Genomic DNA, 27,816 nt, shown 5'->3' with positions numbered 1-27,816 from the left:
ACCACCCTGCTCCCTCTAACCTAAAGCACTATATCTTGCCTTCCAACCATGGCTCCCACCTCTAGGCTCAGTCCTCACCAATCTTCCGTCTCACTCAAGTCATTGTTACAGGTTTTTTTTTTCTCCCCTAAAAAGCAACCTAGACAGCATATTAAAAAGCAGAGACATTACTTTGCCAACAAAAGTCCATCTAGTCAAAGCTATGGTTTTTCCAGTAGTTATGTATGGATGTGAGAGTTGGACTATAAAGAAAGCTGAGCACTGAAGAAATGATGCTTTTGAACTGTGGTGTTGGAGAAGACTCTTGAGAGTCCCTTGGACTGCAATGAGATCCAACCAGTCCATCCCAAAGGAAATCAGTCCTGAATATTCATTGGAAGGACTGATGCTGAAGCTGGAAACTCCAATACTTCGGCCACCTCATGCAAAGAACTGACTCATCTGAAAAGACCCTGATGCTGGGCAAGACTGAAGGCAGGAGAAAGGGGCGATAGAGGATGAGATGGTTGGATGGCCATCACTGACTCAACAGACATGAGTTTGAGTGAATTCCGGGAGTTGGTGATGGACGAGGAGGCCTGGCGTGCTGCAGTGTATGGTGTCACAGAGAGTCAGTAATGACTGAGCAACTTAATTGAACTGAACTGAACTGAAAAAGTAATTCTCATCAGGTTACTCTTTTGAGTGAAGTCCTTCATTGACTCCCCATAGCCTTCAGAATACAAAGTTCAGATTTCGTATTACAACAGCAAGACTTCTGAAAGAGACGTGGCCCCTTTCTTCCTTTTACCCCAGAGAAGCATTTCACTCTTGGTGCTGAAGTTTTTCTTACTGGCCTAAGGCCAAAACAAGGAACTCTACAAATCTAAATGAAGAATGAAGCAAACGAAAACAAATTAAGAAGCACACAGGCACAAAAACCAACACATTCCACGATGAGGTAAGAAAGACCAAAGAACAAGTTCTCAGGATACAGAATGACAGCTGGGCCTACCTGTCGGTAGCGCAGCAGGTGGCTGGTGGTCCGAGAGTTCAACAAGGCTGTCAGTACTTGTTTCAGCGAGATCTGGAGCTCTTTCTCAAGGGCCAGTCGCCACTCCGCAGGGTGCCGCTCTGTGCAGTTCACACACGTGTAGGCCACACTCTCTGGCAGATTAGACAAAATCTCATACATCTCATCTGGGGAGACAAAAACCTACAGTCACAAGGTGCTCTCAGAGTGGAAGAGAGGGAAAAGAGGAAGTTATTCCACTGAACTTAACATCGGGCTATATGTTAGAAACGTTATTAAGTCTCTCACACCCCCTAAGAACTCATACATACTGATCTCCAAAGGGACAGTATTACCACTAACTCAGGATTCAGCTACTGGAGAGCCAACAGGTTATGGTATCCACAAAGGACAACGTTTAAGTATTTTCAAGAATGTGTTCAAGGTAAACGAGCACAATGTAATATAATGATCTTGTTTTAGAGACCAAAAAATAAACTTAAAAGACTTCAAGTTAACACCACTACTGTAATGTTATGTCTATGGTACTTTGGGGCTACTAGCGCAGTGTACCAAGAAAGAAGGAAATGGTAATAAAAAGACTCCAACCTTCTGTACCTGAAAGATTCTCACATTTGGAATGGACCCATCGATCACATTTCCCACATTGCATCATCTTACTCTCATAGTCATCATCATCATAACACTTATCACAGAGAGGGCAGAAGTTTCCTGAAAGCAAAGCACAGTTTTCAGCAGGGCTTTGGTTCACACACCAATGCCTCTAACGCCCTTGACTAACATATGGCCAATCTGATCTAAAATGTAAGCCACCACAGTCTGCTTCTGAAACTACTTACAAATGCCAGCCTGCATCTACCATGAAATGTTCACACGTGTGTAAAGCGTCAGGATTATTCTGAGCTCACAGAATATTCCACTAGTTCTCTTCTTTAGACCCATTTTTAAAGGTCACAAGGTAGCTTTTATAGATAACAGAACAGAAAAAGAATGGAAGACAGAACTTTCTCTCTTAAACATTCCAAAGAAATGTTTAAATTTTTTAAAAAAGAGGAGAAGGTAATGGGAGTAAAAGACACAATTTATACTTCTCCCTTATTCCTCGTGCTTTTACACTAGAGTTTAGAGCAGTGCTTCCTAAAATTCGGAAAAGTATACAATCTTCATCAGTTTATCTGTGTATCACCTATTATTTTTTACTTAACATACAATGTTGATTTGCTTAATTTAAGTAACTTCAATAGTGAACTTTATATCATTATTATCCTAAGTCAGTTTAATGTATTGGCTATAATCTTTTTCTAACACAACTGTTAAAATCCTGGACTCAGTATCACCTACAATCACTTCTGAAACAATCAAATGTACATTTACCTCACTTTGGGAAGTAATGCTTTACAGCATTTCTTTGTGGTGAGTTACTATAAACAGTCCCCTTTGCAGCCAATTAAGCAGACTGTGCTCTTCTCCCCATGGGGGCCCAGTGTGCAGTGGTTGCACACAGCAGCGTCCTTGGTTGTGTAGGCAGTCTGTTACCCATACAGGTTGCCCTAAAGGATCTTAGAGACAGCCCTTTCCAGTGGACCTTCATGACTGGCATGTTCCCAATCCATGCTCCGGACAACTGTATCAGGAGCCTCTGGAGAGCCCCAAGGCACAGTGCCCAGGGTCCACATTGGCCAATTATAATGTCCATCTGCACCAAGCTGCAGAACAAGGAGCCTGTGATTGAGGCCCTCTGCAGGGCCAAGTTCAAGTTCCCCGGCTGCCAGAAGAGCCACATCTCTAAGAAGCAGGGACTTATTAAGTGTTTCAGGGATGAATTTGAAAGCATGGTTTCAAATGTTTTTCTGTTTCTCTACTGAATGGCTCTTCTTCCTCAAAAGCAGCTTATCCCAGATGGCTGTGGGGTGCGTTGGGGGCGGGGGAGAGATCAAATATATCCCTAATTGTGGCCCCTTGGATAAATGGCGAGTCTCACATGCATGACAGCCTTGGTGGTGTCCCATCCTTACTCATGCCCACCAATAAATCCAACTTTCCTGTCAAAAAAAAAATCTCCTTAATTCACGCCCTGAAAGATAAGAAAACCTTTCTAGTTGCTACAATTCCGTGTGTAAAGAAAAGAGCAAGACCAGGAACTCAGGAAATGTGTCTAAATGGCATCCTTGACAAGAATGGTCCTTCCACTGCAGTGTCCACCTCACCCCCCGAACACTAAGAACAACCTCTAAAAGTTGACAAAGCTAGCTTTTCTGAGTTACCTTTAGCAAAAAGTTTGGCACAATCATGGCACAGTGAGAAATCGTGAGACCACTGTGCATCCCACCCTTTGCCGGGAGTCGTGGATCCACAGCTCTTGCAGCGAACACACTTGGTACAGATCTGGAAGAGATGGAAAGTCAATTCGAACTTCTTATTTTTAATACCTCTTCTTATTTAAGAAGATCTTAAAGAAATCCGTTTCCAGAGCTGGCTTCCCGACTAGAACGGCTCCTCTTCCCTCAAGCAGGATATTCCTCTGACAACTGGTGCAAGCCCCACAGCCCAGCCCCAAGACGGTCCTTAAGAGTCCACACTGTGTGTACTCACCCAGACCTTCTTTTTCTTTGTGGGTTTGGTGGGGTAATTTGGTCCCAGGCACTCAGGGTGATAGCTGTTTCGGCACTTGTTACACTCCAGCAGCTGCTGTAGGAAAATAAGAGAGCAAAACAGTGGATGTCATCTCACCTCCAGTGACCACCTGCCACTTAGTACCCCATTTCATCCTTCTCAGGTAAATCTAGCATATCACTCTAACAGTTTAAACTTCCTCATAAATTACTCTCAAGGCATAGGGATTCATTTCCTGCCAAAGGTACTCAGTGATAAACATTTTGATGAAGCAGGTTTGAGGATTTTATCCAATACCACATTTTCTGCTGTATTGATGGCAACTGATTACACTGGGTTAAATAGTCAAACCAGACTAAGCCAACAGAGAAAAAATATAGATACAAAATTCTAAATTAAAAGGCAGAAATGAAGATAGAGGGTAATACGCTACGTGACGCCCTGACAGATATTTGTACCTTTGTAGCCTGATGCTGCCTCCCACAAACATGACAGAACTTGCAGCGGCGACAACACCAGTTTTCCAGCTGGTCCTCCAGAGGGCGCTCGTTCTCCTCCAAACAGAACTTGTGGAAGGGCTCACAACAGACTTGGCAATACACAAACTAGGGTAAGACAGGAGCACAGAGGTCATCAAATATCATGCAGAAATATCAACCAAATCCTACCTGCTTATTTTGACCTTTAGAAGTCCAGTAGTATATACTTTTTATTCAATATGTTCACTAAGCAGTGATTATGTTAAAACAAAAGCAGAATACTGGGAACTGCAGGAGTTTCAGACGACTAAAGCAGTAATAATAAAATTATAAAATAACTAAGTGGGGACTTCCCCGGCGGTCCAGTGGCTAAGACTCTGCACTTGCAAGGCAGGGGGCCCAGGTTCCATCCTTGGTCAGGGAACTAGATCCCACATGCCGCAACTAAGAGTTCGTTCACATGCCACAACTAAAAAATCCTGCATGCTGTAACTAACACCCGGTGCAGCTAAATAAATAAATATTCTTAAATAAAATAGAATAATTAAATAGATATGTAATCTAAAAATTTAATAGACTGTGCTAAGTATCATAAAAGAAGTTATCAATAAAGCACTAAGGCAATGTAAAAGCCTGTGGTATGGGGAAATAGGGTTTTAAAGGTTTTCTACAACCTTCTAAACAACTGTAAGTTCTGGTTTGTCCTTCCCATCTCTTATTTTAGAAACATGTTATTCTCATTCTGAAACAGGGATTTTCAAAAATTCAAATGAGGGTGACTCATAATTTTCTTTTGCCATAAAAGAATTAGTGGGTCAAAACTATAAAGTCTATTTAGATAACTGTAATATGCCAATGTTAATTTCTTGATTTTGATAATTATTCTGTGATTATATAAGAGGATGTCCTTGGAAATACACCGTGTAATATTTAGAGGTTTTTAAAAGGGCATATGTCTGCAACTTGCTCTCAAATTTAAGCAAAAATGTCTACATGTAAAACATGCATATTTTATTTCTTATTCTGTAAAATACATATACAAAGAGAAAAGGATAAGGTAAACTAAAAATATTAATGTTTGGAGAATCCAGGTAGAGGGTATATGGAAATTCTTTGTACCACTCTTGCAGCTTTTCTGTAAATCCGAAATCATGTCAATAGAAAAGGTTTCCATGGTGGGAGAGTTCACCAATCACTGGTTGTGCTTTAGGAGTGCAGTGTGGGCAGTGGGCTGTTCATTTGCTAATTCAGTTTTTAGGAATCCTGTGGGACTGCTATGCACAGCTATACAATTTAAATTGGAGCAATTATACTCTGGGAAAAAAAGCAACCTGTTTTAACACAGAAGCTGAAGTACTGGTGTTACAAAAGTAAGTTATTCCTGTGGGGAGCATGTGTGTGTATGTAAAGCCTTAGATTAAGCAGGAAAAGAGCTACAGTAGATGCCTGGCACTTTCAGACTGAACAGTCTTAGTTTCAGTGCTACCTAAAGCAACCTCAGCACTTAGAACAATATATTGTTGTAACAGGCACTAAGAAAATATTTCCTTAAAGAATGAATTGATGTTATTCAGTCGCTGAGTTGTGTCTGACTCTTTTGTGACCCCACGGACTGTAGCCTGCCAGGATCCTCTGTCCATAGGGTTTTCCAAATAAGAATACTGGAGGCAGGTTGCCACTTCCTTCTCCAGGGGATCTTCCCGGAACAGGGATTAAACCTGCATCTCTTGCATTGGCAGTCAGATTCTTTACCACTGAGCCACGGGGAAGCAAAGAATGAATGTGCTGTGCTGTGCTTAGTCACTCAGTCATGTCGGACTCTTTGCAGTCTCATGCACTAGAGCCTGCCAGGCTCCTCTGTCCATGCGGATTCTCCAGGCAAGAATACTAGAGTGAGTCGCCATGCCCTTCTCCAGGAGATATTCCCAACCCAGGGATCGAACCCAGGTCTCCTGTATTGCAGGCAGATTCCTGACCATCTGAGCCACCAGGGAAGCCCAAAGAATGAATAGCAGGCAATAATTTGTAATATTGCTAATGCGTTGTTTAAAATAGCAAGTGGGCAGGACTGAATCTCTTAGCCAGTGATTGTTTAACATCTGGATTACAACTTGGCTTTGGGTTTTATGACCTCAGAATACATTTGAGATAATAAGCTAAGGAGGTATTCAGGAATTGAGAATTACATGAATAAAAATACTACTCTTTCCTATTTAGAACTGTGCTATCTTTTTCTCCTTTATTGTACAGGTGGCAAATACTCACTGCGAAAACACTCAAAAAAATAAAGAAAAGAACAAAAGTCACCAATAGTCTGACTACATGCCTAAGATTTTGGTGTAAATCGTTCAGAATTTTTCCTATGGATATATTTCAAAAACATTTTTCCAAACCAAAATGGGGTTGTGCTTTACATACTATTCTGTGACCTGCTCTTTTAACTCAGTGATGTGTCATGGATATCTTTCCATGTCAATATGAACCTATATTATCTTAAGGACTTCATATTTGCCATTATATACATGTCTTACAATTATTTTAACCAAGGTAGCAGCCCCTTACTGATAACTTCTGGAGTTGTCTCCAGTTTTTCATTAGCATAAATACTGAAATAAACCGTTCTGTTTATCATATGTACAGACAAACATGTATACATATAGAAACACATATATACATACCTATACATATTTGCCGGGTTACCTAATTATATCCTCAAGATAAATAAATGCCTGGAGTGCAAGTGCTGGGTTAGAGGGTATACCCATTTTAAAGATAAATACATATTTCCAAACAATCTTCTCAGAAAGATTCTAACTAGATTTTCAGAAACAGGAAGTCTCCACTTACATTTGATCCTTTTTATCGTGTTTTAATTTACAGTGTATGGTAATAGGAAAGTTTGACATTCCCCGCACACCATGTTTTCACTTCTCATTTTGTGAATTATATATTCCTGTCTTTAGACTATTTTTAAAAACTGGGTGTTATTCCTTTTTCTTATTAATTGCTGAGAGCTCTTTACAGACAAGGTAGTTTTGCTATTCAAAACTATAAAACGATTACCAACAGCAATTCTTTTTCTAGAAAAGCATTTATCATTTGTTTGGATACCTAGAAGAAAAATCAGAACTCTATTATAAGAAATGAAACTGTTGAAACTTTTCACACTCAATAACTGCTTCTCTAACAAAAAGCAGACTCCTTCCTGAAATTTCTAAAAAACAAAAACATTTCAATTGCTGGTTTAAACAGGGTATAGTGCCTGCTATAAACCAACGAAACAGAATATAATGATTTCTTTCATCACAGCAAAATAATTTCTCATACTGTCTGGGGTACCAAGAAGCAGGAGGTCTTACCTCTACATGCCCACTACTGGCACAGAGAAAGCAAACTACCCTGGGTGTTATAGGGACAGAGGTCAAGATTCCTAAGCCTCCCATCTCCCACACATTTTCTGCTTCACAATCCTCCTGTGGAGAGAGAAAAAGATCATTTACAAGAGCCATATGACACAACACTACCTGGAAAATAAGAATGACAAGCAGAAAAACAGAGGGACACCAGAATGTCAAGAATACTTCATTCCAATGAGTTCAAAACTGCTGCTTTGAAAACTTTAAATCTCAAACACAATCTCTTAAAAGGCTCACCTGTTAACCACAGTGCAAAAATTTACTGGGACTGGATTTCCCTTAGAGTTTGGCTGATTCAAGTGATCATCATGGTTTGATAATTTCTACGTGAAACAATCACTTCCTCAGACATGATTCTCATCGAAATGCACTTTAGAGCTCAAGATGGGCAGGGCTGTCTCCATGCCTCTGTCCTCTAGTCAGTTCACAGACTGACCTGGTAGCAAGTGACCAGAGCTCTTACACACTTGAACCCATCTATTAATGGCAGCTCTTCACCCACCCCTACTGCCCCTGGCAAGGATTTCTTCTTTTTCAATGCCTTTGGTAACATCATTTTCTTTTTTTAACTCGTTTGTCTAACACTACACTCTCACCTCCTAAACTGTTCTGCTGTTGTTGTTTAGTACCTGAGTGGAGCCCAACTCTTTGCGACCCCATGTACTGTAGCCCACCAGGCTCCTCTGTCCATGGGATTTCCCCGGCAAGAATACTGGAGTGGGTTGCCATTTCCTTCTCCAGGTAACATCATTTTCTTGATTTAAAGTCCACAACTCTTGGACTTCCCCTGGTGGCAGGGTAGTTAAGCTTGTGCCTACCAATGAAGGGGACATGGATTCGATCTTTGGTTCGGGGAAATTCCACATGCCACAGAGGAATGAAGCCCATGCCTCACAGATACTGAAGCCTAGATACTCTAGGGCCCGTAAGTCACAACCAATGAGCCCCTGTGCCACAACCTCTGAAGCCTGGCGCCTAGAGCCTGTGCTCCACAAGAGAAGCCACCACAGTGAGAGGCCCTTGTACCACAACTAGAGAGTAGCCCCACTCTCCGCCAACTAGAGAAAGCCTGCGTGCAGCAATAAAGACAGCCAAAAGTAAAAAAAAACTTTAAATAAACGCATAAAGTCCATAATACTCAATACACTCTGTGGTCACTGAGCACTTTTACCTTAAAGTCCACTCTGATCCTGTGGACGCCATCTGCTGGAACTTTCTGCTTGGAGCTATTTCCATTGGAGAGAGTGCTGAGGATGTTCAAAGTGCCTGCATTTTCCTGCTTATTGACTGGAGGTGGTTTCTCCTGCGGGGACAGAAGATGGATAAAAAACAAATCCACATCCGGCTTGCCTTCACTCTCACAACAGATAATAACATAAACAACAAACCGTACTACTAGTTCTGGAAAACATGCTTCCCATGTAAGTATCCTATACAGACAGAGAAGCAATCTTCAGTGCCCCCTCAACCCCCCACTGAGGCATTTTATTGGCAAGTATGTACTATATCCCTGGAAAAAACAAGCCAAGATTTTTGCTCTCATGCATCTTCATCTTGCTTCCTTGTGGTCCATGATGCCTGCTGAGGCTGTCAGTACAATGAAGCCACGCTGATGAGAAGGGAGCAGGTTATTCTGCCACTGTTCTAGATCTTGGGAGTTGCACACATCAAATCTGGAGCTGATCGCTCCACATCTGTGTAACCTGCCTATCAGATTCAAGACAATTTTCCCAGCTCTGTGATCATCAGTGATTTCAAATTTATAGCAGGACCACGCTTCATCATCACAGTTATAAACAGACAATGACTCTGGAGCACAACTTAATAAGAACTTGGCATTTGCCTCTCTTTTCAGCACTGCTGATGTGCTCCAAAGCATTGGCCTAGACGTGCATGCACACCATTATGGGGGCACAGAAAGAATCAGAAGATTCTTAAAGACCTGTCTCCACATAATAAAAATAGTGGACACAGAGAACGGTGATTGTTATAGTCAAATACTGCTAAAGGATGTTGAGGGGGAAAAAAATTATACTAAGCAGCCTGTAATGTACACATAAGCATGTGGGGTTACGAAGAAGGGGAAAACAACCAGGGGGAAAAAAAGGGAGCTAAAGCTTAAACCTGAAGTAAGTACGCTGATTTTAAGAAACTCCACTGCCATCTACATAGAAGCAAAAATGCAATATCACTCAATCCTGTAATGGTTCAAGACTGGGCCACCTTCCTACAGCACAGAACCCATGCTTGAGAAATAGCAGAGAAGACAAATCTCTCCTCACCTTTTCTTTTGGCTTTTGTTTTACAGGAATATTTGGGCGAGGAGCCACTTTTTTCTGCTTGCTTTGCTCTGGACCTAAAGGATTCAAAATAAACTGCAGTCAGATGGCACTCAACATTCAGTTAATGCTAAACAGCAATGATGACTCTAGGACTGATGGCCCTGTGAGGAAGGGGGCATTAGAGAAAACAAAAAACTATTTAAACTCTAGGCTTTAAATAGGAAATTAACACAGTATGTCCAACTTGACTGGTTTTCGCTCTTATCTTTTATTATTATTTAACAGTTAGAAGAGAGCTAATTTTCCTGTACCAAAGACTTAAAAACAGACATTTCAGGTTTCCAGATGCTGTTTAAGACTCCAGTGTCCTGTGCTGGTTGCTCCATCTGCTGTCCTCACTCACCTGACTCTGGAGGTGGAGGTGGCTTTTTCTTGGGCTCACTGGGAGTAGTCTTGGGAACTTCTTTTCTCGGTGGTGCTGCGCTGGGGGGTTGTGGGGGGATGGCTGGTGCTGGCTGGGAGACCTGCTTGCTGGACTTCCTGGAAGTGGGCGTGGCCACGTGCTTGGCCTCAGGTCCTGGGGTCGCGGTGTTCCCTTCCTCACTCTTGTCCTCCACGGATTTGCGGGGAGGAGGGTCACTGTTGCTTTTCTTAGGGGCAGGATCCTCTCTTGCCGATGGGGTAGATTTCTGACTGGAGTCCACCGAGTTCTTCACAACGCTGCTCTCTTTGCTCTCCTTCTTTTCACTGGTCTTAGATTTCTTCTCTTTCTTTTTCACAGCTGGAGGGGGGTGCAGAAAGCAAGATTTTTCACATGAGGAAAGTCTATTGAAAATATAATTAAAAGGACTTCCCTGGCAGTCCAGTGGATAAGACTCCACTACCAATGCAGGGGGCTTGGTTTGATCCTAAGATTCCACATGCCACAACTAAGCCCACACGCTGCAACCGGAGAAGTCCTTGTGATGTAGGCTCTAGAATTCTCTAGCTCAAGCACCACAATGAAGCCCCAGCATTATTTAAATAAATAATGAAAGATAAAAATAAATAAATAAAATGTAAGTATAGGAATGTAACAATCTTAGTCTGAGTTTCCTACAGCTAACATTGACCCTGAAAGGCTCAAGAAAGTTAATGCCAAGTAGGTAAGTCAAATCGGTATACTTTTATTATTTTGAGGAAATGAAACATAATGTAATTTTATATGATTTTTAAAAAAATTTTTATTAAGGAAATTTTCAAACATATTCCAAGCAACAGTAAAATGAACATCCATGTACCTATCACCCAGCTTCAACAACCATCCTGGGTTGTTCTTGAAAGAGCAGTTCTTGAAAAGAATCTCGTGTTCTCTTTACACTAGGTGTACACAACTACATGACATTAAAGCAGGAAGCATTTTAGAAACGATCTTTTTATAACACTACCTTTTGCTTGCTTCTGAAGGTAGGCTTTGGAAGGCATCCATTGTAGATTCTGACATTTTCGCATCCTAGAATAACAAGGAATACCATAAGCAAACTTCATTTAGGAAAAGCAACTGAAACAAGTGTTAATTTGAGGGCAAGAATCAGTTAAACTTTATTCAGGGTCATTTTGGGAGTTGAAAAAAGCACTGCTCATTATTTAGATTAAATCCAAGTCTCTGAATCCTTTGATCAGCAATTCCACCTACCTCGAGGATTTAAAGAAGAAATTATCAATTTATTTTTGAAATGGGACTCAAATGTCTTGCTTCCCAGTACTGACTAGCACCACATAAAATGACCAGTCATTATTTCTTATAGTCAAATTAGTTCTGCTTTCTTATGAGATTAATATTCATAGTAATCTGAATACAAAATGGACTGAAACTACCCAACAAGTCCTTTGTCTACAGCTATAATGCTACAGGGTCTGTCTTAGGGCTTGGATATATATATTTCAGTCCTCAACTTAATGAAACTCAATTTGAAGTCTAAAATTGAACTGAATCCATTGCAACGCCTATTTTAATGCAAGTTTATCTTGCTATCATGTACCTTTTTTGTTGATCTGTGAAATGTCTCACTTCCTTCCACTAATGGGACCAAGACAAGAATTCTTGCTTAGGGCCAGACTAAACCAAAGCCCAGAACTACCTAGTTTGTCCTAGAAACTCTCACCTTAAGTAAATAATGCAGCATTTTTCCCAAGTATATTTTACATAAATCATTTATGCTATTCATTCATTCAGCAAATATTTATGGATAATATCTATTCCTGGTGCCAGGCACCTGATGAGATATTCAGACACCAAAATTTCTGTTTATGCAACCCTCTGGATCCATTTTAAACAAATTATCCCAGAGAGTAGAAAGTGCATTTACAACTGACTAAAAAAAGCGGGAAAAGAGAATAATCAAAACTTCCAGAAAATTCCCTGGCAGTCCAGTGGTTAGGACTTCCACTCTCACTGCCACGGCCCGGGTTCAGTTCCTGGTCAGGGAACTAAGATTCTGCAAGCTGTGTGCATGGTGGGAGAGGCTTCCACAGGCATGAAAACATTCTGAGAGTTTGAGAGTAGAAAGACTTATGTCACCAATATTTCCTGAATGCCATAAAGGTAATTTCAGCTGACCTAACAAATACTATGCCTAAATTTGTCAGCATTTAAGTAGTAACCCATCAGAACTGCACGGATAGCTCTAGGTACACGTGGCTAAGTTTAAAATTAAATGAAAATTTTAAGTGCCGTTCCTCAGTCACACCAAACACGTTTCAGGTGCTAACCAGCCATGTGGCTAAGGGCTACCTGATTAACCTGAGCAAATATAGAGGGTTCCCAGCACTGCCCCCAAGGTATTCTTATTTAAGCGCGACCCAAACCTAGCACGGCACAAAGTCCAACTGTGCAACTCATTGTGCAACTCGAAGAGACTCGGCACAAGCACACCGGGTGTTGGGATGCGTTTTCTCTGCGGCAGGCCAGGCCAGCAGCCAAGGCCAGCCCCCGGGGGGACCTGAACTCACTTGCAGCACTGCTTCTTTATGTTGCGGCCACCAAACTTGGGCTTATCCAAGCAGTTAGTGCAAACACCACAGTCCTCAGGCACCTGGCAGCCGGGACACTGCCCGCACCGCCTGGACCGCCGTCCCTTCTTCACTGGAGGTTCCTGAGGCGCCTTGTTTCTGGTGACAGGCTTAATTGGTTTGATGGGTGGAGCAAGAGGTTCAGCATCTTCTGAGCCAGCGATCGATGACTTGTCTGTTAAAGGAATGCGTCATCAGCTCTGAGGGAGTATCTGGTTCCTTCCCGTGAGCAGAGGGGAGATTCTCACAACCTACTGATGTCAGTATACACATTCAAACCTTCTAACTGGAACACCAGAAACGAAATTCACTATAATAGTCATATGCAGCACTCAGAGCCTGTTTTAAGTAATTACTTAAAAGTTTCTAAGTGCCTACAACTTGCAGCTTGACAGTAGCAGAAATCCAAACACTAAAAACAAAATACAGTGTGACCAAAAGTCCAGAATATGAACTGAAGGCTTCTGAAGACTCTAACCTCTAAATTTCACTTGAGCAGTCACCCAGAGTTTAGGTACGATATGGTAACCATGAGAATATGTCTCAGAACCTCCAACCACGGAGAGCATAACTGGCCATGGGCCCCAGCTACGGCACTCTGAAATCCAGGGGTACAGAGGCCACACTCACCACAGGGGCTGCCCTCGGTCTGTGACGAGTATGGCAGCGACACTAAGGTAGGCCCTGCTCCGAGGAGACATGAGACTCCTGACAGTCCGTGTTTGCCCAAGGGCTCCCTGACAGCCTTGCCGAGCTGTCTCATACTGCACGGCCTCCAGGAAGATTCTGCCTGGCCTTCCTTTCCGTTCTCCTTTACTACGGTCAGACCTACAGAGCAGGCTGACAGCTCCCCCAGGCTTTCCTAACTCCCTCCCCAAATTTCAGGCATTTCCTCTAATAAGATCTTTACCTGGTCAATCCTCCCATTGACATCTGGTTCCTGGGGGGCCCAGCCTAACATACAATGCTATGCAGAGCCTACTGCGTACCCACAGGATGGTCAGCATACAAACCCAAGGTCATCCCCAACCTACCATCATTTCCCATGGAAGACAAAATCTTTTCTCGTTCTTCCCATGGTAAGGCACTCAGGGTGGGCATGTCATCAGGAAACACAGCTCGTTTTCGGCCAAGGGCAACAGCAGCTCTTCTGCAGACATGTTTAATCCGGGGTCCTCGCACAGAGGTCTCCGAGGAGTCACTTTCTTGACCCTGAGTAGGAGGCAAGCCCAGAACAAACAATAACAACCATCTGTGTTGAAAACAAAATTGAATGAAGCCAAAGTATAGTTGATTAACTTATTATAGTCTAGAGTCAACACATACAACTCTAGTTATCCCCAGCTGATATGCCATATCAATATATAGAAATCACCTACTTCTAAAATTGGCAGAAAGGGATTCAAATAAAAAAACAGAAATCAACTAAGCTTCTATTCCCAATTATACTACTTCTTTAAAATTCCCCTCAAAAAAATTCAAGCTGCCAGTCTGTATTATCAAGGAGTTCAGTCTCGTTTAAATAGGGCTTATCTAACAACAGACTGTTTCTCTGATCAGTAGAGAAGGAGGGGGAAATAACTTACAAACGGAGGCATAAAAGGCCACAGCTCCAAACAGAAATGTCTCACATTTTAGGGAGCTGCAGCTCCTATCACTAGGAGGTTAACCAAAAACATCCAAAATGGTGTCAGAAGTCTCATCATATTCCTGCAAGACCTCCCAAATGGCAGAATTACTAAATGCAAATGTGCCACTAGGCTGAATTACATTAAAGCCTAACTTTGTGGTCATTTTAACCTTGATATGTCAATATAAACATGCAACTACTAGATGGCAATTTTAAACAACAATCTAAAGATTGGCAGGTTTTCTCATAGAAGGCCAGTGTCTAGCTCACTTTGTAGAAAAACTTAAAAAGTGCTGCACTTTACAAAGCTCTGTTTGTCATCATCTTAACTAACTGAATTGCACAGCTTTTCTGTGCCACAGCTTGAGGCCAAGTGCTTCTCATATGAACTCTGCAAACACCTGTCATCTCCTGTTCTAGTCACTCACTACTCAGGGGAAAAGATCCGCCCCCTCCCTGTTTTCTATAGCAAACAACAGTGAAACAATTAGACTGCAGACATGGACCTTCAAAATTAAGTGAGATTCCATCACACCAAACCCATTAAGTACAAACAACTTGGCATTCAATGTAATATGGCCCCACGCACCTTCAGGTCTTAGTTCATCACTTGCCTTCATGAAGCAGTCCAGCTATTCCCTGCTCTTCCCATATATTTTATACTTTTCTGTCTCTACCTACACTGTTCCTCCTCTTTAAATGTTCCTCTATCATTTTCTACCTATCAAAATCCTATCGGTTCTTAAAGGACCACTGCAAATGCCACCACCTTTTCCTGATTCCCATAACTGGATATTAACTGAAACAGCCTCAAACCTGCTCCTAGAAGGGGCTTGAGAAACTGTTGATTTTAACGGGCAAGATGGAAAAGAGTACCTGTGCTTTGGGCTGGTCAGTTTGTTTAAGACTCTTACTCTTCTCAATCTTGCAGAGCTGGGCTTTGGCCTTTTTTAGGAGGCTGGCAACCCTCTTGTCAGTCATTGGAAGCTTGTCTGCCTGAGCCAACATGGAGCCTATGGAGGAAGTGGAATGTTTAACAGTGCTAGATGAAGGAGTGGAAAGGCAGAGGGTTTTCTCCTTCTCCAGGGATGGGGTAGTTGGGCCGAGGTCCAAGTTGCTTTTTTCCAGATTTCCTCTCCCTTTCTTTATAAGTATTTTGGTTTTGACAGCTGTCGTATCCCCAAGAGTCACAGAAGCAATATCAGTCCCAGAATCAAGTGATGAAGACTTCTTCCGCCCGGTTGCTTTTTTGGCAGAAGATGAAGCGGCCACATCTTCACCAACAGCCTTCTCTTTGGAAACTTTACCCATAGCATACAAAGTCGAGCTGCTCTGAATTTCTGATCCCTTTTTCCTTTTCTCTTTCTTGGACTCCCGCTTATTCTCCTTTTCTCTCTCCCGGTCTCTCTCTCTACTCTTGTCCTTCTCCACGCTCTTGTCAGCATCTCGCTCTTTGGACAGCTCCTCGGGGGCCTTGTCTTTATTCCTCCCTCGTTCAGTCTGGGAGCCTGGGGTGAACCAAGGGAAGAGAGGAGTGGGACTACTGGATGAAAATGGCTCTGCTGGAGCACTAGTCTGCTTCCTTGGTCTCTGGTTTTTCTCTGCAGATTCCCCAGACTGAGTCAGGGAATGAGAAGGAAAAGTAAAAGTTGGGTTTAAGGCACTAGTGGCAAGAGGACCAACAGAAATGCTTAACGAGGAGGAGACAGAAGACGGTGGGGTGAGAGGTGACAGCTCAGAAGTGCTAAGCCTTCCACTTCTTGTCCTCATAGAGTGAGAAGGAGATCTTGGTTCAGATCGAATAGGGCTAAACACCTTTCTTTTCCTTTTCCTGTTAGATACTCCTGAAGAAGATGTGCCAGCAGAAGTTCGATTACTAGGCAAGGTTACAGACTCAAATATCCTAGAGTGAGCCTCACTCGGAGTAAACCTCGGAGCTCTCAGAAGCGGGCTCCTTTTGTGCATATCGAACCTTGTTCCAGAATGGAGAGGTGAAAACAATCGGGCTGAAGCAGCAGGACCAGACGTAGAAAACCCGGACGCGAAGCCGACATCCTCAGGAGTTAGTGGAGGGGGGCGGAAATTATCAAAGATTGGTTTGCGAATAAGACCTTCTTTGGCATACTTTGCTGAGGAAAAGTACTGTGGCTCTGACCTAGAGTGCTTTAGAGAAGTCCACCTAAATGTTGGTTCCCGCAAAATAGATTTTCGCTTCCCTTGCATGGGAGCGGCGGAAGTAGGCAAAAATGGTGATGCTAAGGGGATGGTTGGAGGCATGAGCCAAGGTGTGTGGTCAGAGATACTGGAGGCTGGCTGCAGAGGGGGCGGTGGTGTCAGCAGGGGTGGAGGGGGCGAGGAAGAGGTCTGCTGCTGGGGGGCACTTTGCAGACTGGATAATTTTTTCGTGGTTCTGGATCCAAAACTTCTCTCCGACACCGAATACCTTCTGCTTCTCCGGTCACTACTGTCATTTTCTGGGGACTGGGAAATAGGCAGTGGCGTATGGACTTCGGGGGTATCACTCCGCTCTTCAGGAAGGACCTGAATCTCCTCAGAGGCCTGAGAATCTGTGGAGGTATCGACACTGGGGCTACTGGATCGGGAGGAGTCTGAAGACATCTGAGAGGAGTGCTGAGATGCTGCACTTGATTTTTCAGAAGATCCACAGGATGTGGCACTGAATCTACTGTTCGGTGTAGACTCCAGTCGGGCAATTTTAATTGGAGGGTCATAATCTTCATCCTCTATGAACCGCCGAGGGGTTTTGATGATCCGCGAGGAGATGGCACTGACAACAGGCATGATGAACTGTCGGATGTTTTTGACCTGTGTCTTCACCTTTCTTCCTTGCAGCTGAGCTGCTTCTTTCTCGATTTTCTTTTGAGCCCCCTTTTTTGCCCTCTGCAAGAGCTGCTTAGCAATTGTTGCATCTGTCCTTTTAGAAGAAGGAATAATCCTAACCGGCTTAATCCTTCGAGGGCTTTGTCTGACTACTGTCTTATCTTCTTTTGTGAGTGGAGGTGTTCCTTCCTTGTCTTTCCGGACCTTCTGGGGCTTTTCCAGTTCAGAGTTAATGAGGAGACCTGAAGGGGTCTTTATCCTTTCTGTTGATGGAGGCCGTCCTCGCCGGCGTACAATTTGTACCCCCTTCCTTCCTATTTGAAGCTTCCCTGTCTTAAACTTTGACTTGAGAGGAGAGAGTTTACCTGCTCTTAATTTTTTAATCTTTGTGGCTTGCTGAAATGTAGCGGAAGGCGTGCGTTTCATTTTCTTCAGGCTATCTTCTTTGTTTCCCTTTGGTAACTCGGAAATGTCCTTTCCGTGTGTTATTTTGAGTTTTACTCCAGGGAAGGTAGGAGGTCTTCCTCTCTTCTTTTCTATACTTTTAGAATCTCTCTTCTTGATCTTATCTCCAGATTTGGTCTCTGATTTATTTAGAGGGGAGAACACAGATGGGTCTGAGAGGAGAGCTGCATTTCGGTCAGAGCCACTTCTAGGTCTCCCGCGAGGCTTTCGAGGACTAGTTTTAACTGTGTATAGAAATTAAACAATGAAGAGCATATATTTAGCTTTGCAGTTTAGGTTTTAACTAAACTGAAGATAATTTAGCAAAAGTCATTCTGTACTGAACTCTATCTGGGTTTAATCAGTCAATAAAACATCTTTATTGTGCTTAAGTTTCTTTTCACCAAAAACCAGCCTCAAATAAATCAAGTAAATAACATTCTACCTAAAAGAACCCTTAACTCCTTTTTTGATAGAAAAACTAAGATAATCAAAGAGGTTTTCAACTGAGCAGTTAATATACGAAACTAATTTTCTTACATCTTTAGGTGAATAAGGCTTTTTTTCTGAATTTAAAAAAAAAAAATCTGTTTAAAAAAAATCTGTATGACCTTTTCCATATTCTAGTCATCAAGGGTAACATTTGAGAACACATTTATAGTAAGTCATTCCCTTTTTTCCAACTCAGAATTTTGGCTTTAATAAATATGAACAAGGTGCTCTCCAATCAATAATATACCAACTTCCATAGGTTACAATAATACACCAACTTCTACAGGCTGCTCAGCTTCCTATATTTTCAATCTGCTTTGCCAAAGTAAGTTAAGGAAGTTTCACTGAAAAAAAAAAAAAAATTCATTCATGAGACATCAGAAAAAGATCACTGAACTCAGTGGCAAGTGAACTAATCAGTGAAATGGCATGAGATATCCGTTAATCTACTCCCCTACCTATAGGCTCTTGAACCAGTCTTAAATTACAAAAAAGACTTAACCATAATTAACGTCAACAGCAAACTGACTATTTAAATCAGATCTCTTCTATTCTAAATAAAAGGAATCTGCCAACATTTAATCAACTCAATTTGCTATGTATTAAGAGGCTTCAGAAAACCACAGTTTTCTAAAATTCTTTTCTTTTGGGTGGGAGGGGGTATTGCTGCGGGATCTCAGTTTCCTGACAAGGAATTGAACCCTGGTCACAGCAATGAAAGCCCAGAATCCTAACCACTAGGCCACCAGGGAACTCCCTAAAATTCTTTGCATTGTCTGTACTTTCTAAATGTATAAATAAGAGTCACCTCGTCTGTCACATCTTTTCTTCTCTCATGACTTTTCAATGTTTCATATGACTCAACATTCTTCTGAGATTAAAACTTCCCCTAACAGGCACCAGAAGAGATTTATGCCATTATGATGAACATTTTAGACTATGGAACTGGCTTCCTAACAGAACAGAAATCAACAAAGGTCTGATTGTTGAGCTTTCTAAATATAAATGCTTTCCTCACCAATTAACTTGAGACTTCTCTTAACAGATTAAGGATTCACATATCTGTTCTCAGTATTTACTAAAAACAACAAATTACAACAAAATGGACTAGAGGACAGCAGAAAAACTATGCTTCAATTCTTTAAAATAATAAAGTATATAGATGGGTTTTTAATTAAAAAGAAAAAAGACAATATTCAAGATACACTGACAGCCAAGGGAAAAAAAAACAAGAGGAAACCATCAAGGGTTGTGAATCAAAAAATTAAACCCTACCCAGATGTACATCACAAGATTCCTTGTAATCTTGGTAAATCTGAATGTGGCCACTCACAGGCCTTTACTAATTCTGAAAACCTCTTTGATTCATCTTTTACAAGAAACTTTTGGTGAACACGTAGAAAAAGGCACAACAGAGAAAAGTCCAGCTCTGCTGCTAACTTCCATAATCCACAATATACTCAAAGAACTCACAAATCAGAAGTAACTGCTCAGCGTGTCTTTTCCTGCCTCATTTTGTTATCTATAAGTGAAGGGTTAGACTAGACAATCTCTAAAATCACCTTCTGATATCAAGTTTTAAGATTTTATCACATCTTAAAAGAGAAAATTGCTACTCTCTAAATGGCACAGGTACAGGAATACTACTGGTTAAGTCCTTCCAGCTAGAATAGCAATACTATCACCACTTGGGAAAGGAAAAATTGTTAACGTACTGTGTTTGAGTTAGATTACTATATAGTACATGATGACTCTTGAATGAAATGCAAATGATAACAATCACAAATGTCAACGACAAGAACCAAAAGCATGGCTAACATCATATTTAACTAGCCTGTCTATCTACATAAAATCAAAGACAACCATACAAGAAGTCAGAATGGCAGCACAAGTGGGGAATTTTTTTTCATCATAAGATCTATCTCCCTCTCTTATACAGAACAGAATTCTGCAAGCCATTAGATGTTATTTCCACTGAGGATCATCTCGCAGAAAACTGCTGTTAAGTCTAGAATTTCAACTCATTCTAGATATTTTCTTGGTGAGAACAATGGCAAATATTGTTAACAAATGGAAACACCCATGTCATTTTTATCTTCTTTAACATAGTTTTTCAAGGATCAGGTAAAACAGTTTTATAGAGTGCCAATATTTTGTTTTTAGTTCTTTGACAAAAGTAGACCAAATTTCATCTGTTTAAAACAACGGTCAAAAAAATAATAATAATACAAAATAAAACAATGGTCAAATTATTTGTACAATTCAAAATGCATAAATCTGAGGATGCTATCATTAGTAAGTAACCTTCATTTTGCCTACCAAGTTTTATAAGCATTCGAGAGAAATCTAGGCCCATGCCACAGGTGGTTCCCATAGAGAAACATAATTAAAGATAAACCAAAAGTGATCTAACAGAGAGGAGCCCCATAAAGAGCGCTAGTTCATAAGCCATTTCCTACTTAGTGTGAGGGAAAGGGAACAATTTCTCCAAAAGAAATCTAAGACCACCTTTTACACGCAAAGAAGGCAAGGGGAAGTCAGTCTCTTAACAAACAAAACTTCAAGGCGTCGTGTGTTTAACGGGTCATGTTTACTGGGTCATACCTGAAGGAGACCTTGTGGGACTTCGTACTCTGACTTCTTCATCTGAGCCAAAACCTAAGAACTGCTCATCCTACAACAAAGGAAAATTATTTTAAAATCAGGAAAAAAAAAAACCAACCCATAAATCTGAACATATCCCAAAGAAATGCCCAGAGGAGAGACAAATGAATTTGGAAAATTTAGCCTCTATATATCAATCATCATCATTCCTACGGATATTATTATAAAATAACTTAATACTGAAATAAATAAACCCAGCCATATGGCTTCAATACAGACATACAGGAGCTGTATAGTAACTGAACATTGATAAGTCACCTTTGGTGCACAGTACACAGGGGACAGTCCTAAATTTCAACCTATAGATACAGCCCAAAACAATTAAAGAATGACTTTAACTCAAGTAAGCACATCAGTACAATGGCAGAAATACACAGCCCCAATAAAAAAATATTTTCAACAAGTTTACAGACACATAAGGAATAACCTACAGTATCATAATTTCTTGTCTACTAAATATTAAGAGACTGAAATTGCCAAAATAGTCAGTTCCTTAACTCAGGAATTGACATTTAGATGTGATTTCTATACATTTGAGATCCAAAGATTCTCAACATGCATTTTATGGCATCATTTTTAAATGCCCTGTGATAAGAGACTTAATGGTGGGCAGCAGCATTTGTGAAAGGATGGTGAATTGACCACATAAAGGGTAAAATGCATCCAAGGATAACTGAAGAAAGCACTTTAATTTCAGTTGTACTTAGAGAAGGCAAAAACTTTTCTTTCCCTCTAACTTTTAACCTACTTAAAAAAAAATACTAAGGATTTAACTAATTTTGAACAAACTCTCAAGAAACACGGTCCATTTAAACAACTTGATTAATAGACATTCACCAATTCAGAGACTAAGAGTTCTTTCTAGGAAGAGACAAGAATTTCAGATGCCAGAAACAAAATCCATATAAAAGAACAAATTAAGGAATTAAGGACAGATTTTCTTGAACCTCCGAATGATACTGACAACCCCCAAATTAAACGCAGACAGGTAAAGCCCCCCAGTCTGAGGGGCCAGTCCGGCTCCTTTGTGGATGCGTGGCACCACTGAAGAGAGGGAAGGGTTAGTCTGAGGTCTCAGTGTCTTTATTTACTGCAGTGTTACAAGGAATAGATGAAATAATTTACAGAAGTCATGTAATTTACATAAAAACACTCAGAAAACTATAATGTGGCATCCACATTGTAGTTATTATTATTGATGTGATTTAGAAACTGAAGCTCCAAAAGGTCAGATGACTTACCCAAGACCATACAGTTAGTTACAAAGAACTTTGTACCATAATGGCTAAAATCTAAAACTAGAAATATTTAGAGGAATCCAATAAATTATCTATACTACAATATTCGATAATTTTTTCCAGCTACTATTAAAGTAACATGAAGCCCATTTTCAAATCCTTAAAGTTTCTGATTTAATTCATTCTTTTCCAGCATTATCCTTATGGAACAACCTGGTAGTCTATGCATTTCACAAAGACATCTGGGGATTTCCTAACACTTACCAGGGGACTACATTGCTAAATGCATAAATTCTATGCTCTGAGAGTGTTGCAACGAGAGAGTTCTACCAACTATACACACATTAACCAACAGGTAAAGTAACCAAAGCAGAAATAACGAAAGATGATTAATCTTTAAAAGAAACATGAGATTCACATTGCTATGTTCTATATTTTAAACTTTCACAATACGTAACTGTACAACCCTAATTCAATCTACTCCAAAACAGAGTACTACAGAGCTATCAAGCAGTCATTAAACTAACTGCCAGTGTTTAAAGTTTCCAAGTACTTTCCAAAATGACAGAAAGCATTAACTCTTTGTGGCCTTGTAGTTGGAATAAGAAAAGACTGACTTTACTTCCATCCAAGAACTTTCTTTTCATTTGAAATATATTGACAGGTTGACTTCTTTAAGCACACTTAAAAAAATAAGCACCCATTGTTTAAACAATCCAGACAGTTTAGTCAAAAACAAAAGCCATCATTGTTATGTTAAAGAGCTCTGGTCCAGTAACTGAACTTCCAATTCCATATAAAAGTCCCCCAAGCTGAGAAAGAACTGGGAGAAGAAATTCTGCAAAAAGGTGCTACAAGTGAAGTTCTTTTTGCCTCTCCAGTCTCTCCCATAACCCCCTTTAAATTCATCAGTTCCTGGAAGGTGCAGTAAACAAGGTAACAGTGCTGGCTTTCCAGGGAATCAGACTTGCCTAGAAATCAAAAGACTAAGTCCAAATGTCTACAAAAAGATAGCAAAGAGGAGCTGCAACTAAGCCCATGGTGGCTCAGATGATAAAGAATCTGCCTGCAATGCAGCAGAGACCAGGGTTCAATCCCTGGGTCGGGAAGATCCCCTAGAGAAGGGAAAGGCAACTGGCTTCAGTAGTTTTGCCTGGAGAATTCCGTGGTCAGAGAAGCCTGTAGGGTGACAGTCCATGGGGGGGGTCGCAAAGAGTCGTACACAACTGAGTGACTAACACTTTCACTTTCTTTCACTTGGCACTACAGCAGCCCTGAAAAGAGGAAACGGGAGATACCATGCTACATGGGACCAAGTATTTCTGGAAACTGGGCCCAGCTACACTTTTCACTCTGGCTTTCTCTGATGAGCACAGCATTCTAAGACAAAGTATAGGCAAGAGGCAACAAACCTATTCCTTCTGGATGACGTCCTTGGAGAATAGATCATCAAAATTGTATCCTTTCCTTACCACCAAAGATAGAAAAATATCCTTGCCAAGCTAAGACCTTAAATCATATTTAGCTTCCAGAGATTAGGAATGCAATGAAGCTAATGTCATTTCCTAAGTGAAAGTTAATTCTAAAATAATAAACGTGTAGAATTTATTACTTTCACCCTAATCTCTAGGGGTTATTTGAGAACTTCCAAACATATCTTTAACAGCAAATTCTACACTACCCATAAATATCCTAACATTTGAGGATTTTTATTTTATGTTAATAGCAGGATTTTAATCCTTTAATGGCTCTTTTATTTGTGATGAAGCGATAAAGAATATTTTCCACAGGAGAACCTAAGTGAATCCAAAATAAGTATTACAGACAATAACGTTTACATATAAAATGTAATGATGAAGACATTTTGGAAAAACACATGAAGTTCTATATTTCAAGGAATTATGTACTACTAGGACAATTTTGCAAACAAAGCACTTTCTTTTACTTGTCCATTCATTCAAAAACCATTTACAAACTCTCTGTTCCTGATGCAAAGAGGAGTAAGACACAATGGCTCTGCTCCCAAGAAGTATCTAAGGCAGACAGGCAGGTGCCCAATCTCAATCTTCCTTTCAAAATCCTTTCAAATGTCAGTGAAGGATAAATTGCTATGTAATTCATATTCTAGAATTTAAAAACTGGCTTAAATCTTAGAATAGTTCATTCTTCCTCTTGTATTAGTATTAGGTTCATGGAGAAATATTCAACACATTTCAAAATTCTTCCGAAGGATGGCAATGTCTATCTCCATGCCTCAGTGTTGTTCTAGGCACCACTCCAGCATTGGAAATCAGAGAGAGTTCAAGTAATCAAGACCTAAATCATCTGCAGTGATTAGATGTGACACAGTTCCTAGGAATACCAGTGACATCTGATCTAACTTGCAACTGACAGAGGCCGATGTGTTTTCCTCCCTACTCCCAACTAAAATGCATAGATTTCATCTCCTCCCCTACATTACTCCTGATTTACCTTAGAGCAGAAATCACTCACCTGGAGTTTTCCCATCTCCCAATTTTATGTGGAGATTCCAAAGTTATTTTGAAAAAGACTCTAATAAACAAGCTTGGGCACATCTGGCCTTCAGTGAATAAGGTTTTGGGTGCCTGCTCATAGCTCCTTTCTTTTCTTGTGAGATTCCTCAGCACTTCAGACCACTGAACTAGGTGGCAGGTAACTCAGCACCCTTCTGTCTCCAAAATGTTTACTCTTTTTGGTTTAAAAATACCAAATTTCTTCAACTACAAAGGTTTTACTGATAGATCAAGTCACAACATCCATAACCACAGACTGTTTGAAATTCTTTGTTTTGAATGCTTATAATTTTTGATATCATCATACATGGTTCCATCATATGAGGAGGCCACAGAACTGAGAAAATTACTAAGAACTAAAGAAGATGAAGAAACATCAAGGAGGCATATAGTGCATCTCAGCAGCTCCAGTTAAAGAGTAACACTTCTCCTTTGGGAATTTATTCCCGTTAGTTATGACTTCTGCTGGCACATTTCTCTGTGTGTCACCGGCTACAATTCCCTGGTGGTCTAGTGGTTAGGACTTGGCACTTTCACTGCTGAGGGCCCAGATTTGATCCCTGGTCCAGGAAGATCCCACATCTGAGGGGCAACTAACCCTGCACACCACAGCTACCGAGTCCCTGAGCCCCAGAGCCCATGCTCTGCAACAGAGAAACCACCGAAATGAGAAGCCTGCGCGCAGCAAGAAAGAGGAGTCCCAGCTTGCCACAACTTGAGAAAACCTGTTCGTGGCAACAAGACCCAATGCAGCCAAAAATAAAATAAACAAACAAGTAAACCTTGGGGGAAAAAAAAAAAAAAGAATACACAGGGAGATGGACCTCAGGCTGGTGGTGGTAGTTTAGTTGCTAAGTCATGTCCGACTCTTGCGACCCCATGGACTGTAGCCTGCCAGGCTCCTCTATCCATGGGATTCTAGGCTGGTAGGAGAAATTAAATCAATTCATTCACCCATTCATTCATTAAAATATATATAAGCCCATTTCTGGGTTAAGGGATGAATATAGAGATAAAAGACAGTTTCTGCCTTCAAGGATCTGCTAGTCTGTGACAAACAGATCTTTCAATCAGTGGAATAAGTATCCAATCTTGTATAATAACCAGGAATGGAGTAGTATAACCCTTAAAAATTATGAATCATTATATTGTATACCTGTAACTTAGTATTATACAGCAACTATACTCTAATTTTTTTAATGTTAAAAATAAATGAAAGATTTTTAAAAATTAATGGAATGCAGTGTGTCTCCGACATGCCAGAGGAATACACACGCCAGAGGAATGAATATGAACGCACAGCAGAAAGGTGACTCACTTAGTCAAGGAGAAGAGCCAGGAAAACCACTGCAGAAAGGATGAAAAGCTTACTCCAACTTCTGAAGGATAATAAATTAGGGTTGAAGGGAGATACTGCAGGCAGAGAGAATAACACATACAAAGGACAGAGATACAAAAGAGCATGGCATGGAGTGAAATTACACACAGTTCAGCAGAGCTGAGGCCCTGGCCAATGTGGGAAGGAGGCATAGGATGTTGAAGGGGAAAAAGGCTGAGGCAAATCATGAAAGGTCTTAAATGCCTTTATGAGTTTGAAGTCTCTCTTCAAGGAAGTGCAGGCCTCATCCTGAGGGCTCCAGCTCATCAGTAACATTTTTGGGCAGGAGAGAAGCATGATTAGATTTATATTTTCAAAAGATCACTATGACAGCAGTGGGGAAACAGAGATTACCTTTAAAGCCAGAGGCAGTAAGAACAGTTATAAAATGACTGCAGTGGCCCTGGGGATTGAGAAGCGCAGATTACACAGATGGCTAGGAGGCAGAACGAACATGGCTTTAATATGAAGGGTTATCTGTAAAGACGTGCACGTTTATGGTGATATTTCTAAGACTGGGACTAAAGAAGTTTCTATGAGGAGGAAGGGAAATCACTTTAGACAACTGAATTTGAAATGTCTGTCCAAGTTGTTAGATAGAACCATCTGGAGGAAATGCATCTGGTTCAGTGAATTTATGAATGTTGAAACTGTACGTATAAATGCAGTCACCTAGGGAGAGAATAGAGAGAGAAAAGGGGGACCCATGGAGAGCTCCCAGGGAATACCCACCCTTCATCTACAGGGGAAAGGGAATCTTAGGGAAGAGAAAGAGATGGAATGGCCAAGGAGAACAAACTTGTAGATATCTAAGTACGTAACAGTCAAGGGAAGAACACACATCAAGGGATGGCAGAGCTGGGGACAGACTGAAACTTGTACAGAGGTTATCAAAATTGGGAGGTCACCTATGACCTTTCTGAGGTCCACTTCAAGGCAGTGTTAGAGGCAGGAGGAGCCCAAGTGCAGTGGGTGGCGGTGTGACTGGAAAGTGACTACAGCAGGTGTATAGACCGCTCTTTTGAAAAAAACACTCAATTACACGGGAAAGGAGAGAATGGACACAACGCAGGGACGTGCCTGCGAGGATGACTTTTTGACCTGTTGTGTTCATTTGCTGAAGGAGGACACAGCAGTCAGGGAGAGGCTGAAATTTCTCAACAGCAAATCAGCAATAGATGGAAAAGGGATGCAAAGGTGGGGTGGACTCTGAGAGGAAATGAAGACAAAGTGCAGTGGAGGGGAGTTCTCTCACATCAGGAAAGAGGCTAAGCATGCAATGAGCAGTGGACAAGTTGACAAGCAAGAGAAAGCTTACAGATTTCTCTGAAATCACAGGCAAAACTTGTTTACATGGGCATCTGACAGAGAGACACAAATTTCTTCAGATTCTCAAAGAGGCTCACAATCCACAAAAGGTTTTTAGCACACTGCTCTGAAGGAAATAAATCATGCTAAGTCACTTCAGTCATTTCCGACTCTGTGCAACCCCATAGACGGCAGCCCACCAGGCTCCCCCGTCCCTGGGACTCTCCAGGCAAGAACACTGGAGCGGGTTGCCATTGCCTTCTCCAATGCATGAAAGTGAAAAGTGAAAGTGAAGTCGCTCAGTCATGTCTGACTCTTAGCGACCCCATGGACTGCAGCCTACCAGGCTCCTCCGTCCATGTGATTTTCCAGGCAAGAGTACATGGAACAAGGCTAATTTACAATAAATGGGATGGGGTAGTGGAGAGAAGTAG

The 27,816-nt window shown here is 41.1% G+C and overlaps 1 protein-coding gene and 1 non-coding gene across 7 annotated transcripts in view; one reads left to right on the top strand and one right to left on the bottom strand.

The window, feature by feature from the left end:
- Positions 1-27,816, bottom strand: part of KMT2A (lysine methyltransferase 2A) — a 77,842-nt gene that overhangs the window by 30,821 nt on the left and 19,205 nt on the right. For 4 of the 6 annotated variants that reach the window (XM_060399733.1, XM_060399735.1, XM_060399737.1 and 1 more), the window contains 14 exons: positions 20,865-20,934; positions 15,360-18,013; positions 13,888-14,065; positions 12,794-13,028; positions 11,230-11,294; positions 10,206-10,583; positions 9,803-9,876; positions 8,692-8,823; positions 7,464-7,577; positions 4,084-4,230; positions 3,605-3,700; positions 3,277-3,397; positions 1,601-1,723; positions 995-1,179 (listed from right to left, as the gene is read on the bottom strand). In XM_060399733.1, the coding sequence (XP_060255716.1) occupies positions 995-1,179; positions 1,601-1,723; positions 3,277-3,397; positions 3,605-3,700; positions 4,084-4,230; positions 7,464-7,577; positions 8,692-8,823; positions 9,803-9,876; positions 10,206-10,583; positions 11,230-11,294; positions 12,794-13,028; positions 13,888-14,065; positions 15,360-18,013; positions 20,865-20,934 (4,572 nt within the window). The remainder of the gene's footprint in view (positions 1-994; positions 1,180-1,600; positions 1,724-3,276; positions 3,398-3,604; positions 3,701-4,083; positions 4,231-7,463; positions 7,578-8,691; positions 8,824-9,802; positions 9,877-10,205; positions 10,584-11,229; positions 11,295-12,793; positions 13,029-13,887; positions 14,066-15,359; positions 18,014-20,864; positions 20,935-27,816) is intronic. The other 2 variants (XM_060399734.1, XM_060399736.1) reach the window with 1 other exon arrangement.
- LOC114118626 (small nucleolar RNA SNORA70) lies at positions 2,450-2,584 on the top strand. Its single transcript, XR_003591862.1, has one exon. It is a non-coding gene; the product is annotated as a small nucleolar RNA SNORA70 (small nucleolar RNA).

The sequence above is a fragment of the Ovis aries genome, chromosome 15 (assembly GCF_016772045.2).
Source record: "Ovis aries strain OAR_USU_Benz2616 breed Rambouillet chromosome 15, ARS-UI_Ramb_v3.0, whole genome shotgun sequence".
Lineage (NCBI taxonomy): Eukaryota > Metazoa > Chordata > Mammalia > Artiodactyla > Bovidae > Ovis > Ovis aries.
The sequence above is the reverse complement of the archived record's forward strand: the minus strand, read 5'-3'. Positions and strand labels throughout refer to the sequence as shown.